General features: G+C 40.4%; 1 protein-coding gene across 1 annotated transcript; it reads left to right on the plus strand.

Annotated features, from left to right (window-relative positions):
* The first annotated feature begins 424 nt into the window (after nt 1-424).
* On the plus strand, nt 425-16,165 carry TMF1 (TATA element modulatory factor 1). The gene is made up of 17 exons (XM_041425745.1): nt 425-681; nt 2,645-3,885; nt 4,695-4,798; nt 5,667-5,793; nt 6,683-6,788; nt 7,426-7,568; nt 8,224-8,390; nt 8,537-8,693; nt 9,146-9,238; nt 9,853-10,009; nt 10,707-10,899; nt 11,156-11,225; nt 11,309-11,401; nt 12,458-12,568; nt 13,088-13,234; nt 13,539-13,664; nt 14,492-16,165. Exons 1-17 carry the CDS (start codon nt 540-542, stop codon nt 14,633-14,635), a joined length of 3,321 nt encoding a protein of 1,106 aa, XP_041281679.1. The 5' UTR covers nt 425-539; the 3' UTR covers nt 14,636-16,165.
* The last annotated feature ends 1,868 nt before the right edge of the window (nt 16,166-18,033 follow it).

Here is an 18,033-nt window from a genome sequence, read left to right on the forward strand (position 1 = left end):
AGGCGGAAAATAAAGGGATAGGACATGGAATAGTGGTACAAATGGAACGAGGGGAAATAGGGGAATAGGACAAGGAGTAACGGGTACAAACTGGAAAAGGGTAAATTTAGGTTAGATACTCGGAGGAAACTCTTTCCTGTGAGGGTGGCGAGGGGCTGGCGCTGGTTGCCCAGAGGAGCTGTGGCTGCCCCAGCCCTGGGAGCGTTCCAGGCCGGCTCTGTTGGGGCTCGGAGCGGAAGGCGTCAGTGCCCGTGACAGGGACTGGAACCGGACGGTGTTTAAGTCCGTTCCAGCCCCTGAGCCCAAGCGTTCCCCGCTCCGGAGGCGCTGTGAGGGCGGGCGCGGTGCCCCGGTCCCGCCTCCCGGACGTGTGGGGCCGGACGCGGCTGCGCCGGGCCCGGGTGCGACGTGGATCCGGCGGCGCCTGCGCGGGGCCCTCGCTCCGCTCCGCTCCGCTGCGCTCCCTCAGCGCCGCGCCCGGCCCGGCCCCGCCGGCAGCGGGGGCAGCTGCGGGAACGGGCGCTGCGGAGCCGCCGAGGATGAGCTGGTTCAACGCCTCGCAGCTGTCCAGCTTCGCCAAGCAGGCGCTGTCGCAGGCGCAGAAGTCCATCGATCGGGTGCTGGACATCCAGGCCGAGGAGACCCCCTGGCCCGACGCCGTCATCCCCGACTACGGTGACGGTAAGGGCGGGCGGCCCCGGCCGCCGTGCCGAGCCTCGCGGCCCTCCGCTTCGCCCGCCTCCTCCGCTGTCTCCCCCTTACCCTGGGGAGGTTTAACCACCCCCCCGCACAAAGCCGCCCCGATTTTTATAATTCAGAGCCCCGTGTGGTTTAATAATCCATGTTCTGCTCCCTCCCGCGCCGGGTGACACCGGCACGAAGCCGGGCAGGCTCAGCTCAGAGCCTGGCTGGTGTCACCAGTGTCCTGCTTTTATCGCATAGGTGGCACTGAGCTTCATATCCTGCTTCTCGAGGCGTTGTTTATTTATACTTATGCTGAGGGGCTAATACTTGGCAAAAACTGCTCAGTAATATAAAAGGGGAAATCACGCTCTTTTCATGGATTCGCTCTCTGCAACAGGAGGGGCAGAATAGAAGCTGAAAGTCTGGTCCATGTGAACCAAATGAAATTTCCACTTTTCGTGGCTTCCAGTTCATAATCCTCCAACATCTGTGGAAAGGAATGTGCTGGTGAAAAAAAAAAAAGTTGTCAAGGCTATGAGGAAGTGTCTTCCCTGTGCGTGTGCTGATGGAGAGCCTGAAGGAATGGTCACCCTAAGCTGCTGTTCGGAAGGGAGAGAGCAAAAAGGAGCCCTCTTAATTAGAAACTCCCCCCTAATAATAATAATAATAATCTTAATAATAATATGGAAAACAAAGTCATCTGGAATCAGTGTCATTGCTACAACTATATCTAGAAAAACTATGTCTAGCTGGAGGAGGAGGAGGTTATTTCCAGGTGAAGCCACAGCAGAGTGAGATTTCTGAAAGCTGTAGCAACTGAAAATGTTTTCCAGGTTGGTTGCACAGCAAAGGTCAGTTTTGGTCTTTGTCCCTTTGAGGGCTTGGCAGTCATGTAAGTAGTCTGGTGTCATCTTACAATGCAGAAATTGTTTATAGAAAACTCTGTCATGCTTAATTTCTCAAAGCTTTAGACTTGTCCAAATTCTTAAAATTTTGTTTGTATCTTAGTATTTATGGTAGTTCTGTAATTTATAAGAAGAGCAGCAAAGATCAGCCTGCATCTGGTTTTCAGGGGAAACCTTGTTTTTAAGAGATGTCAAAATATGTTCTGAATGTTACAGTTAACTCAGAGCTTTTTCTGAAGCTGTTGAATCATGGACAAGGTAGCAAATAAGTCAGATGCTTGTAGTAATAAATCACATGTTTGTAGTATTTTGGGCAATGAAAGCAGTAATTACCCGAGAGATTATCTTGAGATTTGAGGCCAACAGCTATCAACTGTTCTGAAAGTAGAAGCCAGCTTTAAATATTGTAACTCAGCGTTTTTAATAGATGCTGCTGTATTGAGTGAGTTTGTTTTTAAGTAGCCTGAAATAGTTATGTTACCCAGATTATAAAATTTGATATTGTTTTTTGATTTCTCTTTCTTACTTCAGATGCTACTGAAACTTGATGCTGAAATTCTTGGTTTTGCTGTTGACAAGTCCTGGAAAGCCTGCAAGAAATACAATAATTGGAACTGTTGATGTTGTTTTAGAGCAGCTTCAGAACTGAACAATTCAGTATTTCTCTACAGAAGAGGGAAATTCTCAGCTGGGCTGCTGCTGATTTTTATTGTCAGCTCCATGCTGATGCTTGGTGTTTGAGGAAAAATGAAGTTGTCAGAAACTGAAGGCAGGAAACCTTGTAGTGTAAATACTGCAAATACTTAAAGCTTCTCCCCTCTGTTTTCTGCAATGGTGTGTGAAGTGTTTATGTGCTACTTGCAGATAACTTTTAAGACCTTGTAATTTTTTCCTCCTTTTTAAATCAGTATAATTCTCTTAACTACAGCTTTTCATGTTGTTTTTGCCTGGACTTCTTTCTCAGTAGGGAAGCAGGAGGCCACATTTGCTTTTGCTTGTAGCTTTCAAAGTGTTTTTTTTTATACCTATCCTCCTTTTTTCCTTTTTTTCTTTAGGAACAAATTCTCTCATAAGTGGAGGATGGGACACATCTTCCTGGGGCTTGAACTCAACTACAGAACCCCAGAATCAGCCAGTATCGCCCACAGCCATCACAAAGCCGGTGAGGAGGACGGTTGTGGATGAATCCGAAAACTTCTTCAGTGCCTTTCTCTCCCCAACAGACGTTCAGAGTATACAGAAAAACCCAGTGGTGTCCAAACCTCCAGCCAAATCACAGCGACCCAAAGAGGAGGTGAAAAGCACTTTAAAGGAGTCTCAACACTCCAGTCAGCTGGAAGGGCCAGTGACAGCAGAGGCAGAGGTGAAGGATTCCTCCCTAGCTGACCTGGACTTGAAAAGCCTTGATATTCCCAAGGAGAAATTAGAAGAGAGTGCTGTGCTTAAATCTGATGCCCAGCATGAAGCAAGCACAAATGAAGTTACTGACAAAAAGGTGTCTGCTCTAAATTTTGAAGAACCTGAAGATTCTCCTAGTGAAAAATCCAGTGTAGTTGGGGATGGAGCAGCAGGTGCACCCGAGGGCACTTCTCAGCCCCTTGGAGCAGGCACGAAAGACCTGGCTTTGGAAGGGAAGGAGAGAAAGACTGAGGACAGACAAAGCAATACCCCATCACCTCCCATCAGCACCTTCTCCTCAGGCACTTCCACAACCAGTGATATTGAAGTTCTGGACCACGAAAGTGTGATAAGTGAGAGCTCAGTAAGTTCCAGACAAGAAGCTGCGGATTCCAAGTCCAGCCTTCACCTCATGCAGACGTCGTTCCAGCTCTTATCCACGTCTGCCTGTGCGGATTATAATCGCTTAGATGACTTCCAGAAAATGACTGAGAGCTGTGGCTCCTCGGATGCTTTTGAAAGAATTGATTCATTCAGTGTGCAGTCCTTGGATAGCAGGAGTGTCAGTGAAATAAATTCAGATGATGAGTTGTCAGGCAGGGCTTCTGCTTCAGCGTCTGTCGCTGTCAGTCCTTCCGTGCCAAAGACAGAAACGGTTGACGCCCTGAAAAATAAATCTGAAAACTTGAATGATGCTCCTGTGCTGCATGCTGAGGAAGCTGAGATGGAAGAGAGTGGGAGAAGTGCAACCCCTGTTAATTCTGAGCAGCCAGATGTTGTTTTGGTTGCTGCTGTGCAAACTGTTGAAGGACAGGTTGTGAAGGAGGAGGCTGAGCCCCAGCAGGATGCTGGGGAGCAATTGGTAGAAGAGGACACTGAAAAGCAAGAGCTTAAAAAGGTAAATAAAACATATATTGCAAACACACCTTTTAATTGCAAATGAGGTTCCTGACATTTCCTTACATTGTCCTGTATCTCTTACATCAGCTTATTTGAATGAATTAATAGATTCTGAGCTATCTGACCCTGTAGAAAACTGTCCCTGTTATCCTGCAGTGGAACACTGCTGGTAAAACTTCTGATCAGATAGTTGTGGGTTTCACCTGACCCACCTGGTTGTTGTTGTTGTGAATTGTGAGCAGGGGTGGCAAACAGGAAGCCTAATAAGTCAAATGTGTTATTTTAGTTCTTTGGTGTTTACATTTGTATATTTTCTTGTATTTTTGTCTGTGTTCAACTTTCCAAAACTTCATGTTAAGAAATTATTTTGAGGATGTGTGCTCAGACCTTTTGACCCTGAGTGAAAGTTTTCCTCCCTCATCTGAGGCTATTCTGCTGCTTTGTGCTAATATTTCCCAGAACTGTAAAGAACATTGGGAGTCTTAATGCTTAATGTTAGCCATGGTTTTATGGACTTCATGTATAATTAAATCTCACTGTCGATCATTTTGTTGAGGACCTTACTTGAGCCACACGTGCTGATTTAGTAGGATTTCTGCACCTGTAGAAAACAGGTGTCTTTATGTTCAGGTGTGTGGCAGAAACATGATAATCCTCACTGACTTCTGCCTCAAATTCCTGAAACATTGACCAGTTCAGTTTTAAATAATCTTGTGAGGGAATGGGGGGTGGGAGAAGGGAAAACCTGTCCCTCTTGTGTTTTAATTGTCCCATTGATCTGATCTTTATCTATAAAACCTTGTCCAGATGATTGATTCATTAACTGAGAAGCTGGAGAAGAGGGAAATACAGTTACTAAGCACTAGTAAAGAGAGGGCTCGCTTGGAAGAAGCTTATGATAACCTCAAAGAGTAAGTATGGAAATACACTCAGTGCTGTAACTGTGACTTTGCTGTAGTAAAGTCTTAGACAGTAGATCAAACAAGGAGCTTTGTGACTGGAGCAAAGGTTACAGGGGATGTGCACTGTTTGTGAAAGGTGGCAATAATGACTGCATGTGTTGTGATGGGATGTTTTTAAAGACATGTTATTTCTTGGAGCCAAAATCTCTTTGGGAGGGCGCTGGGGAAAGATTTTTCAGTAAGCAAGCAGTAAGAATGACAAATGTTGAGAATCAGTCTTAGTTAAAATGAAGATCTTTATTATAAGACTGGATTCAGCTATTAAGAGAGATTGACTTTGCTGATACAGAGGGAGGAACCTGATTTACCAAGTAATTTGTTGACTAAAATGTAGGCAGGGAAACTGTGGAAGAAGGGCTGGTTGTAGGGAAAAACCTGAAATTATTATTTAATTTAGTTAAAGTTAAAAGGGAGAAAATGCAAAGTTGTATTTACCAGCTCATTGATCAAATATTGAATTATAAAATGTACAGATATGTGATGCTGTTGTTTAATGACTAAATTGATCCTAACTTAAAAATAGATGAAATAATTTACCCTTTGTATGATACAGATTATGGTTAACTAAAAAGGACTTTTTCAAGGAGCAAAACATTTAAGATAAATCAAGCATTTAGTTGTTTTCATGGGTAAACTACTGAGTTGATAAAGATCTTTGATTAGGAATTCTGATACAGATGAGAGGTTTTTTGACTTTAGCTTATCATGTGTAATACAAATAAAATACTTCTTAAAAGCATTTAAGACAACTTGTTGCAAACTGTTTGGAGTGTCACATACCCATGCAACTGTTCTGAAATGTTGATTTTAAATGCAGTGAAATGTTTAGAATGAAAGAAGAGAGCAGCAGCCTTTCATCTCTTAAAGAGGAGTTTGCTCAGCGAATTGCAGATGCTGAGAAGAAGCTCCAACTAGCCTGCAAAGAGAGAGATGCAGCTAAAAAGGTGATTTGGCTTTTTTTAATGAAATTAATATTTATTAGGCTATGACACAAATGAATTTCTTGAGGAAAAACAGTTAACATTAACCCAGGGAAAAGCTTGAGGCTGTTAGTAAGCAGCATGAGCTGTTTCCAACCATCCAGGCTGCTTGGTGCTCACATCTGTGTTCTTGCATCCATGCTGTGAGCCAGCTTGGGGAACTCATTTAATTGGGAAAAAAAGAGATTTAATGTGTGCTCTCATTTACCTTATACCAAATATGTATTTGCATTGGTGAGGGAGAATGGCCTGGGGATGTGAGGAAGGGGTGAAGAATGGGAATGGCTTCTTTAGAGGATTAACTGGGAGGAAAATTAAGGGCTGATGACAGATTGATTTGGAATGAGCAAAGAAATCTACAGCAGCAAAGTTTATGGGGTTTAAGTGTTCTTGACCTGGTGTCACAGCATTTCATTTCTCTAGCTTAATGCAGAAAGGAAACTCAAATCTGACTGAAAAACAAATATTTATTTTTCAGCTGTTTGTCACTCTGTTGACACAGCAGCGAGTTGAATTAGAAAAATTTTTCAGTAGCTACTTGTGAATGGGACAGGTTGGTTTTTCTCTATTGCAAAACTTTCAAGAAAATTAAATGGATGGGGAAGTTAGGACAAATTGTACAGAGGATTTACAGAGTTTCAATCCTTGGAGGTTTTTAAAACTTGATGCAATAAGGCTCTGAGCAATCTGTTTTGATCAGATAATCTCCAGAGTTCCCTTCCAACCTAAATTGTTTTCCCAGCAAAGTCTTATGAGAGGAAGGCAGAAGAAAAAGGTGATCAGTGTAACTCACTCTGTTTTTCCCTCCATGTATTTTAATAAACAGTCCTAAGTATTTTATCCTATTATTTAGGAAGTAAAGACTGTTAAAGAGGAATTGGCTACTAGACTTAATACCAATGAAACTGCTGAATTATTGAAAGAAAAAGAAGAGCAAATCAAAGGATTAATGGAGGAAGGTGAGAATTAACTTTTTTGTTGCAGTAAAATTGTGTAGAATAGTTTGAAATGTACTGGCCTTGCACACAAGCCTTCTTTGTGTGACTAAAAAGTGCTAATTTGAAGCATGTTGGATGTTTCTGAATGTTTTAAGCATTTAGTGAGTAGCAAAGAGCAATAGGAGGGGTCAGGCAGGTACAGGTGGCTGGAAAGGTGATTCCTGCAAGATGCAGTAAAATGTGCTGAGAGATAAAACCAGCATGTGCAGAAACACATTCTGTGTTCCATTCAGAAGCAATCTAATGAAGGCATTTTTCATGGCATTTCTACGGTGTCTCTTTTAATACTTCTGCATTTTGGAAGTAAAATATAGATACTAAATGAGAAGATTTTTTTTCCTAACATGATGAGCTCACTTGCTTTATTTTCAAAGCCTTTTACATCCTATCCTATCTCACTGTAGCTCAGTGTAGCAAGAGTATCTCAGGATAAGATAGATTTAAACTAAAGAACTTGCATGAAGAACTGTAAGAATAAGTATTTCCATAATTACTTGAGTAATATTTTCATGGGACTAAAGAGCAAGGCAGGTGTGAATAGAGAGAATCCATAGAATATCACCAATATGCACTGGCTTCATGCTCAATTTCTTCACAGGAGAAAAGCTTTCCAAGCAGCAGCTGCAGAATTCCAACATTATTAAGAAATTAAGAGCCAAAGAGAAAGAGAGAGAAAATATTAACACAAAACAGAACAAAAAGATTAAGGAATTGGAAGAGGAGTTGCAGCATTTAAAACAGGTGAGATATTTGTTGAATTTTTTAAGGTTTTATGTTAGCTGCTAAATTGCCTTTTGGGAGGGCTCTTGATAAATTGACTTATTTTTTTATTTTCTGTAGACTTCTCTATTTCATAGAATCCCAGAATGGTTTGGGTTGGAAGGAACCCTAAAGCCCATCCAGTTCCATCCCCTTCCATACACCTTTCACTATCCCAAGCTGCTCCAAGCCCCATCCAGCCTGGCCTTGGGCACTGCCAGGGGTGGGGTAGTCCCAGTTTCTCTGGGCAACCTGTGCCAGGCTCTCACCATTTCACATTATTGGAGCACTGAGTTGTGATTTATGTGTGTATTCCTTGTAAAACTGCAGTGAGGGATCTTCTCCACTGCTTGTTTGCATGTGAGCTGGAAAATCTGTACCACCAAAATTTAGACAGTGTTTGAGTCAAGACCTTAAAAATTTCAGACCCAGGATGTGGAGTTGTGTGAAGCTGTGCTGAAGAGCAGCTCCCTCCTCTGGGAAAGGCAGGGAAGCAAAACCTTTCTCTTTCTGCCACGTGTTAGATGGCTTTAGCCACTTTGTCCCAAGTTGGTTGCCACTGTTGTCCCTGTCCTCAGGCAGTGCTGTCAGCCCCACGTCCTGGGGTTGGTTTCATGTTTCTTGTCTTCACTGACAGGTGCTTGATGGCAAGGAGGACCTTGAGAAGCAGCATCGAGACAGCATTAAACAACTGAACAGTGTTGTGGAGAGACAAGAAAAGGACCTCACTAAACTTCAGGCAGAAGTGCAGGAACTTGAAGAAAGGAACAGGAGTGTGCAGGCAGCACTCGACAGTGCATACAAGTAAGCAGAGCAATCACACCTTCAGATTGTGGCTCTTCCTTGTGCAATGCTTGTGAAATATTTAAATGTAACAAAGTTACTTTCCAAGTTGCTGTTGGCATTTAAATGTACTTTGTTTATTTCTTTGTTTGGTTCTTTCTCCCCAGGGAACTTGCAGACCTTCATAAAGCTAATGCTACAAAGGACAGCGAGGCTCAGGAAGCAGCCCTGAGTCGGGAGATGAAGGCAAAGGAAGAGCTTGGGTTAGCATTGGAAAAGGCCCAGGAGGAGGCTAGGCAGCAGCAAGAAGCTTTGGCAATTCAGGTGGGTCTGAAATGCAGTAATAAAGTCTTTAATTCAACAAGTGGCTGCACTGAGCTGCTGTGTGCACCTGATGTAATGGACCAGGTGGAACTCGTTTTTGTGTGCTTAGCAAATACCCAGAGGATTTCTTCCCTGTGGAACTTGTTCCATATTGAAGGGTGTTGTGCTAACCTTTAAAATACTAATTGTATTTAAAAGTACTTATAATTTTACTTATCTAGATGAAATTACTTTGATAGGCTCTATGTTAAGTTTGTGGTACTCTTACCTCTTAGAATTTTTAGTGCTAAATAAATCAGTGTAACTACTTGTGTGCGTGCAAAAATGAAGCCTTTACTTGTAAACAAACATATCCTGCTAACACTGTTTGAAAATGGTGTGGGACTGTGGCAAGGAATAGGTGATGACAGAACTTTTGGCAAGAGTTTAGTAACAATTTCTTGTTTATTTAGGTGGCAGACCTGAGGCTGGCACTGCAACGTGCAGAGCAGCAGGCAGCAAGAAAAGAAGATTATTTACGGCAGGAAATTGGTGAACTACAGCAGGTACTGTAACAAACAGATGATGCCCACTTGCACCTGCAAGGAGGACTTCTGAAAACCCAAAAATAAATTGCTACCATGACATGAGCAGCCTGAACGAGAGGCTTTATTTTCCTTGTTACCTGCAGTGGTTGTCCTTTACAGAGGAGCAATAAAAATATTAATGGAAATGTTTTTTTTAATTACATAGTGGAAAAAAGTCTTAGTTTTTTATGATGCCTCTTAAAGAGAATGCTGTCCTTTTTAAATACAAAACAAAATACAGGCATTAATTCTGTGGTAGTTGTGTAAAATTGCTGGCAAATGCACTTCTGAATGACTCTTTATCTGCTTGTTAAGAATATTTTAATTGTTCTTAAGGGCCAGAATATAGGTTGTTGCCAAAATGTTTCAAACGATGTCCAGAGCCCTGGAATTTCTGGGCTCTTGCTCTGTTATTTATCTGAAAATGTTTAACTTCTCTCTTTCACACTTTACTTTGAGTTTGAGCCACATGAATGTTAGATTGTAAAGCAGTAATCTTAGAATGTAAAACAGCTGCTATTTATTTAGATGAACTCTGTATGACTCTTTCAATCCATCATATGATTTAAATTATATTTAATTTGTGATTTCAGAGACTCCAAGAAGCAGAGAGCAGGAACCAAGAGCTGAGCCAAAGTGTGACCTCTGCTACCCGGCCCCTGCTGCGGCAGATAGAGAACCTGCAGGCCACGCTGGGGGCACAGACCTCTGCCTGGGAGAAACTGGAGAAGAACCTTTCTGACAGGCTGGGTAAGGTGGCTGAGCTTCTGCTGAGCTGTGAGGCTCTGGGTGAAGATATGAGATGTGAGAAGGTAAATGTAAAGGGCTTAATTAACACTTGCCCAAAGTGTAGATGGTGGATCAGGAGAGAGGAGCACCAAATGATTTCCTGTAAGGAAATGGTCTGGGGGAGTCATGCCAAGGTTCTTGGACAGGTAATCCACTGGTTCTGTGTAAAACACTCTGTAACATAAGATTGTAAGGTGTACATGTCCTTACAGCTTCTAAGGGCCTTGAGACACTGAAGGCATTCCAGTGTGGAGCCTGATGCTGAGATTCCCATTGTAAAGTTTGGAATCACTTACCTGACTGCGTAGGTGATGATACATACATTGTTTGATACAGTAGTAATGCATTGTTTTAAATGAAAAATGCATTAAAAGCCCAAAGGTGGACCCAAAAAAAATACTTCCTTTCTGGAAGCAATCTGTAGTTGTATATTGCTTTTTGAAAGAGCCTGAAATCTGTTCATTCTGCATTGCTTTGATCCTCTGTGTGTGGAAAATATTTAATTTCCTTACAAAAGAAAACAAGATGTAATTTTTAAGAAAGATTAGTTGCATATAAAAAAAAATCTGAAATTTAATTTTGATATATAAGTAAATGGCTCATATTCTAGATATTTGATCAAAAAAGGTTAAATTCCATGTTTTTTTCTTACTATTAGGTGAGTCTCAAACTCTTCTAGCAGCAGCTGCTGAGAGAGAACGGGCTGCTACAGAGGAACTTCTTGCTAATAAAATTCAGATGTCTTCTTCTGAATCTCAAAATAGTCTTTTAAGGCAAGAAAATACCCGTCTTCAGGCTCAGCTGGAAGTGGAGAGAAACAAATTGAAGAAAATGGAAAATGAGAACAGCAGGTGAGTTCATTTTTGGTTAACAGCATTTCTTTATAATGTAGTGGAATTGAGTTGATATGACTGTGCAATGTGTTGGCAGAATGTTACAAAAAAATGTTGTTGAGGATACTTTGTTTCATTTTAAAGATTAAAAATGTGTTACATTCATAACAATTTGTAGCTTTGCAGCTGTGTTTGTTTTAAAAGCATCTGAATCTACAGGGAATAGAATGGAGAATACCTATTTATTAACTTCACCTTTCTTTCTTCTGTGTAGGTATGAGGTTGAACTAGAAGGGCTCAAAGATGAGTATGCAAAAACCTTGGAAGATGCAAAGAAAGAAAAGGTATTGCCTAATTTAGCTTTAATCTCTGTTATGCTTGAAATCTGAGCTAACTGGAGATTAACAGTTTGTATTTCTCTTTGCAGGCACTGCTGGCTACTCAGTTGGAAATGGAGAAGATGAAGGTTGAACAGGAGAGAAAGAAGGCTGTTCTTGTCCAAGAAGCAGCAAAGGAGAAGGTGCAAAAACCTAACATTTATAAGTCTTACTGATATTGTCTTTATTTTAGTATAAAATAAAGACAATATCAGTAAGATATTGTCTTTATTTTATATATAAACTATATATAAAATAAAAAAATATAAACTATATATAAAACTATAGACAACTATACCTGAAACTTTTAGTATCTGGCAATATCTTTCCAGTGAAATAGGTGAAGTGTTAGACTCACTGAAATAAATTTTGAGCAGTAGTCTATTTAAGCTGAAAGAAGTAAAATATGGATTGTTGTCTTAATCCTCTGTGTTCTCTGAGCGATCTTGGATCCTTTTTCTTCTGAAGCTACTTGTTTCCTTTGCTTAGACTAACAGCATTGCATCCACTGAATTCTTGTTTTGTTTCAGTGTGTAATGTTCCACATGCTTTTCAGCTGAAGTCACAAGTCACAGAGGAATCCTCAATAGTCATTAAATTCATTACCACTAATTAGCAGTTGGTATTCAGTAAAACTATTTCTGTTGTTTGTTTCTTACTGTCTCCAGTCCTAAAATCTAAGTGCTTTCCCCTTCAGAGGTTAGCATGCTTGTAGATGATCTGGAAAAAGGGGCCAGTCTGTTTTGAAGAGATATCAGTAAATTATTAGCATGTGAAAAAGCCTGGAATTTAATCCATACACTTTATTTAAAAAGAACAAAAAGGCCTTAACATTCATTCTAAGAGAAGTTCTTCTGGGTGTGAGATATTCTTTCTGTGATACATTTGGATGGACAAAACTGCCTCTGAGTCTCTCTTGGCTGCTTGAAAGAGAACATTTTTTCAGTGTAGTTTGCAGCTTCTGTCTTAATTTCCTGAAAGGTCCAATGTCTTGAAGATAGGCTGTGTTACAGCCCAGAAATTCTTTGTTGTTGAACTTTCATATGTTTTAGGTATGGGGCAAGTAGAAAATCTATCACATAGTATTCTATAGTTGTTGGTGGAAAAAGGGAGGCTATTTATAGAATCTCTTTTAGCATGTTGGGAATGTTTTTTCTTTCTCTAACTGGTGATATTGGATGTTTTTGTTTGTTTTTAAGGACCGAAAGTCATTCACAGTTGAAACTGTATCAAGTACACCCTCAATGTCCCGCTCCAGTTCCATAAGTGGGGTGGACATGGCAGGTCTTCAGACCTCTTTCCTCTCACAGGTAGGATAGATCACCTAAAATGGCTTTTTTCTTCTTGAGAGACCACTTACTTTCCTCCTCAAGAGCTTCTAGTAACATAGAAAATGACTCTTCAAGAGTGCATTGGCCTTAGACGAGGTAACATCCTGTGCAGAAATATCTAAAATCTGCTTACAAGATGTCTGGGACTGTAAAACATACAATTGATTTATTTTTATTTGCACTCCTGGTTTAGGGCACAGCCCTGCTCCCTAGACAGCATGACTGAGTGCTGCACTCTGCTGTCTCCTGCTGCTCCTCCCCTGTCAGTCCAGTTCATGGCACCTGTAGAAGTGTCAGGAGAACTTGCCAATAAGGAGCTATCCCAAATTGTAGCTATTCACCTCAAGCTTGTGTTTTGAAAACAAGCTTTAAGCATTGAAATGCTTGCCTAGCACACTGTATTTTACATCTTAAGTTATGTCATATTTAGGAGAGGGAAGATTCCAAAATGGCCATGTTTTTGTCTAACTTTCAGCTTCTCTAACGTTCTGTTTGTAGGATGATCCTCATGATCACTCCTTTGGACCAATAGCTACCAGTGGGAGCAATCTCTATGATGCAATAAGGATGGGATCAGGTTCAAGTATAATTGAAAACCTTCAGTCACAGCTAAAACTAAGAGAAGGGGAGATTTCACATCTACAGGTATCAGAAAGCTTGGTGTGTGTTGCAAGAATTCTGTGAACCAGTACAGCTGTGTAGGGATGAGCACAAGAAGAATTTGTTGGTTCCTTTTTGTTTTGGCAAGGACCTATCCAGAAAACGTATCTGTCTGAAAAGTAAAATATGCAGGACACTGAGATTTGAGAAGAAAGTGAGAGAGGATCTGAGTTGTGCTGTTTCACAGTCTGATTAAGAATAAGCCTTTTTGATTAAGTATTTTGATATGGTGTTTTATAAATGCAGTGAATTCTTTCCTTCTCCTCCTTGTTATGTGTGTTTACCCTAGCTGGAAATTGGAAACCTGGAGAAAACTCGATCAATAATGGCAGAAGAGCTGGTTAAATTAACAAATCAAAATGATGAACTTGAAGAAAAAGTGAAGGAAATAACCAAATTACGTACACAGTTAAAGGTAAGTGCATTTCTGGTGTAAATGTATAGTAAAATGTAGATAATTGTATTACTTTAGGAGCAGTCCTGTCAGTTTAGGAATATATTCAAATCTGTTTCAAAGCATAAGTGACTGAAGAGCCTGGTTTTTGGTGGGTTTTTAAAATATATGTAGTAGAACCTAAAAATGCCCACTCCATGGTTAGGGAGTCACTTCAAAACACAGTTGTTGGAAACATGTGCTGTGCATAAGACTGTGCGCTAAGTCAGGGAGAGACCATTTTTGTTTCTATTATTTAGGAACTTGTCTGGAACTGGATTTTTTAGTAGAGGGAGGGTTTTGATTAATAGCATGGGTTTGAGGTTGATGCAGAAGTTGAATATATATGTGCAGTAGATATACAGGAAATAGGACAAATAATTGAATCCAAATGTTTAAGAATTTAAATTGAAATATTTGAAGAGTTTTGGAATAATTTTTGAATACAGAATGTTATGTTTTCTTATGAAACATTTCCCAAATTGGTCATTCCTTTAGTAAAACAGTGCAGTTTTCTAGCTGTTTTTAATGCTTATAGCAACTGAACTTCAAGGTGCTTCACTATGTCCCATGAAGCCAGCACTAATTCTCTTTATGATGTTTGGAATATCTTCCTTTAATATCTAGTCTATAAGTCTAGCTGTAAGCACAAAGTACTTTTGAAGAGTTTACTGAATGCTGCACTGTGGTTACACTTTGATGAGGTAGTGCTGCCCTTATTTCCCTTGGCAGTGTCAAACACTGTCCAGCAGCAGCTTGGTTGAGGCTGAGAACAAGAACCAGTGAGATAACAGCGTGTGTCCTTGCAGGATTTGGATCAGAGGTACAACACCATTCTCCAGATGTATGGGGAGAAGGCAGAGGAGGCTGAGGAGCTCCGACTGGATCTGGAAGATGTGAAAAACATGTACAAGACTCAGATAGATGAACTTTTAAAACAAAGGCAAAATTAATTCCTCGTGGAACTGTTAGGATTGTATGGTGACAGAGTGTAAAGATAACTGTTTATGTAAATGCTGAATTTAAATGTCTTGTAAAAAACCCCTGTATTATAGAAAATGTGACTATATTATAGAGTTCATATGTTGACAGAAGAATCAATGCTTTAAGTGTCCTGTTCTGTCTGCAGTTAAATTATTTGTGCAATATTTAATTTTATTTCTTCAGTCATCCCTTTATTTAAGTTTTTGCTAAATGGTGGGCCATTTTACCTAAACAGCAGAAATTATGGTTGTTACCTTGTGAGACAGAACTGGAAGGCATGAGTAGTACTAAAGCAGCCCTTGATTCATAATCTTTGCAAACCTATGAAAATCACATTAGAAGTCTGTCTCAAGTGTTCATAAGAGTTTTTCTAAAATCTCATCAGGTAATTTTTAATAACTAAGCAGCAGGGACTTGCTGTCTGAAGCATACCTGGTGGATATTTTTATGACAGGAAAATCTTAGATTTGTGCTTACAACATCTGAACATGTCAGGATGATTATTCTTAGACAAATCAGATTAGTCTGACTACTTAAGACTAAGTCCTCTAAAGCAGAGTGTGAGACTCAGATGAGACTTCAAATTACAGCTTCATCTTGTATATTGCTTGTGTTCTCATGAACAGTCTGGAGACAGCAGCTCTGCTTGTAATGATAAATGTGTTCAACTTTTAACACCAGAAATCTGAGCTGTTAAATATCTGTTCTAGATTTAGTAGCTGATTTTTAAGTAGCTAGAACAGATCAGAAGAATGCAGGAAACTGATTTTTTAAAAATAAATGGCTGCAGATCTCATGGTTCCTTTTATATAATTAGCAAGGGTTAGACTTGTAAAACTGAACTGTGGCTTAATAATAGAGCAAGTCTCCAGTGGCTGCAGAGTATTTCTCATGCCATTCCTTAAGCAAGGTATTGGTCAAACAGCACTCATGTGACTTGAGTTGAGCTGCATTTTTGGTCATGTCAGAGGAAATGTTTGAATGGGTCCCTTGGGAATGCTGAGAAGGAGCTGTGGTCTTCCTCTCTGCATTCCAGAGAACAAATATTTTGCTGCATCTCAGAACCTACTCGTGTGAAATACTGGGCAGCTGAAATTCTTTGCTTATCACACCAGTGCCTCTGTTGGGAGAGGTTTTTTTTTTTCCCAGACCAGTGCATGTTGTAATTTGGGAACTCTTTTCCTGCTTGGGTATTTGGTGGCCTGACACACAAAGGATGTGAAGGATGAGGAGTTGCTTCTGGAGAAATGCCTCTTGGTAATGTGATTTTACTATGGGTGTTAAGGATTTATTCCTCACTGGGAGAACAGGATTTATTCCTCACTGAAGTTACACAAGCAAGGGAATGTTCATGGAAAATCCTAGTCTGATTTGACATTCAGGCAGTTGCTCTGTGAGGATTTCATTAAAGCCATAGAGCCAGAACACTTAAATTTGTTGTAACTCCCCATCTGACATAGAAACTTCTAACTGCTTTAATAAAAATAATTTTTCCCTTCCTTTTTTTTTTTTTTTTTTTTCATTGGGAGGTGGGAGGGAATTACCCTCTTGTCTTCATTTCAGTTTTAGAAACCATGGTGGTACGATTTTTCTTCTAAAAACCTCAGAATTTAACACTTTACCTTCATATTAAAGCATGGTTTGTTGCTCTAAGTTTCTGGAAAACCCCAGACCAGTCAAACCTAAGCAAAAATCAGTGCATATTAAAAAACTTGCTGGAATTTTACTGATTTAGAATTATGATGTACAAGGGTTAGTTGAGCCTTTTCTTAAGAAAACAACTCTCTGTGATGGTCAAAGATTAGAAATTCTGTTCAGCTTTTATCTACTACAGCAAATCAATAACTTCCTGGTTTTCACTTTTTTTAATGATCTTGGCAGACAAATGCAGCAGAGAAAAATAAATTATTTTATACTCCTGAAGGACTGACAGTTCTGAGTATGTCTTGGGCTATCTTGTTTATGAGAGCTTAGGTAAAAGGGAAGTTTTAACATGCAGTCAGCATTAACTGTTTTAGATGTAAAAATGCAAAAGGTACTAGATTTTTAAATTTTACTAAAGTAGATGTAAATATTTCTATTGATTATATTTGGATTCTATAGTCCCTTGTAGTGCAACCTTTAATACCACCTGAGAATCAGATGGCCTTCTGTGTCTTAATCATCAAAGCCTTAGAAAACAAAGTGGCTGTTGGAAGGTAACATATGCTTTAAAATATCCTGGTTTGCTCATCTTTGATCTAATTGTATGCTTGTTTTGAAGAAACTTTGTTACTTGAACACAATTCATTGCTCTTACTGAGATTGCCTGGAAGAGTAATGTGCAAAATGAAAGGAATTAGGCTAGAATTCTAGTACTCACTTTTGTCTAAAGTTATTGTTTTAGAACAATAGAACAATAACTTTCCTTCTGAAAGCAACTAATTTATCTCTCATTTTCACTGCATATTCAAGTATGAAGAAATGTTATTTAAAGGTTATTCAGTGTAGTGTTCAGAGGGAGCTGAATTGCTGATGGAAAGGCCTCTGGATGTAGGCAGGTTTGGATGAGGAATACTCTGGTACTCACTTCCTTTAGGAACTCGAGAGCCCATGTTCAAAATCTCTTGTCAAATCCACATGAAAGAAGGGTTCTATTTTTTTTTTCCCTGCTACATGTTGTAATTTATGTGCTTATGTTTTACTAAGGGCTATAATGATCCTTTATAAGAGGTGAAATGGTTATCACAGTGAAATTGAACCCCTTGGTTTCTAGTTGTAAAATATGTATAAACTGTAAAAAGCACGGGTCAGCGTAAAATAAAATTTTCCGCTAACAGTGTGCTCTGGTTCTCTTTGGTAAAAGACTTAAAAATAATTCTGGGGAGGGTGGGTAGGTGGGTGTGAACCTAGTGCTGTGAAAGGAAAACATTACTTAAGGTAGAAGATACCAGATATAGTTGGAATACAGGTACAGATGCCAGTTCAAGTCTTGCAGTACCGTGGGTATTTATGTACGAGGAGCTGCTTTATTTCTAAATGCACCGCAGCGATGGGGTTGAGGATAATGTGAAATTCGGTGTCCCTGCGGGGTCAGCACCTCTGCGTTCTCTCGCAGATTTCCTGGCTAGGGCTGTTTGTTGCTCGTTTCCCACCTGGGAACGAGGGGAGAAGAGGTCCGGGCTGTGCGGGAGGATTCAAAGCTCTTGATTGTTGGCGCCTGTGCCTCCCCCGGCGCTCGTCACTGCGGGAATTGGGTCAGACCGAAGGAGGGTGCGGGGTGCCGGCACAGGCAGGAGCGCTGCCGTGTGTCAGGGAGGGCATGGCCGAGCCCTGCCCGTGCCCCTGGCGGTGTTGAGCAGCGCGGCCCCGCTGCTGCCGGCCTGGG

This window comes from Onychostruthus taczanowskii, unplaced genomic scaffold (genome assembly GCF_017590055.1).
Source record: "Onychostruthus taczanowskii isolate IOZ18803 unplaced genomic scaffold, ASM1759005v1 scaffold9, whole genome shotgun sequence".
Taxonomy (NCBI): Eukaryota; Metazoa; Chordata; class Aves; order Passeriformes; family Passeridae; genus Onychostruthus; species Onychostruthus taczanowskii.

Coding starts and splice junctions, on each gene's coding strand:
- TMF1 (XM_041425745.1), top strand. CDS start 540: ATGAGCTGGTTCAACGCCTCGCAGCTGTCCAGCTTCGCCAAGCAGGCG. Junction 6,789..7,425: donor CAAAGGATTAATGGAGGAAG/GTGAGAATTAAC, acceptor ATTTCTTCACAG/GAGAAAAGCTTTCCAAGCAG. Junction 11,402..12,457: donor AAGAAGCAGCAAAGGAGAAG/GTGCAAAAACCT, acceptor TTTGTTTTTAAG/GACCGAAAGTCATTCACAGT.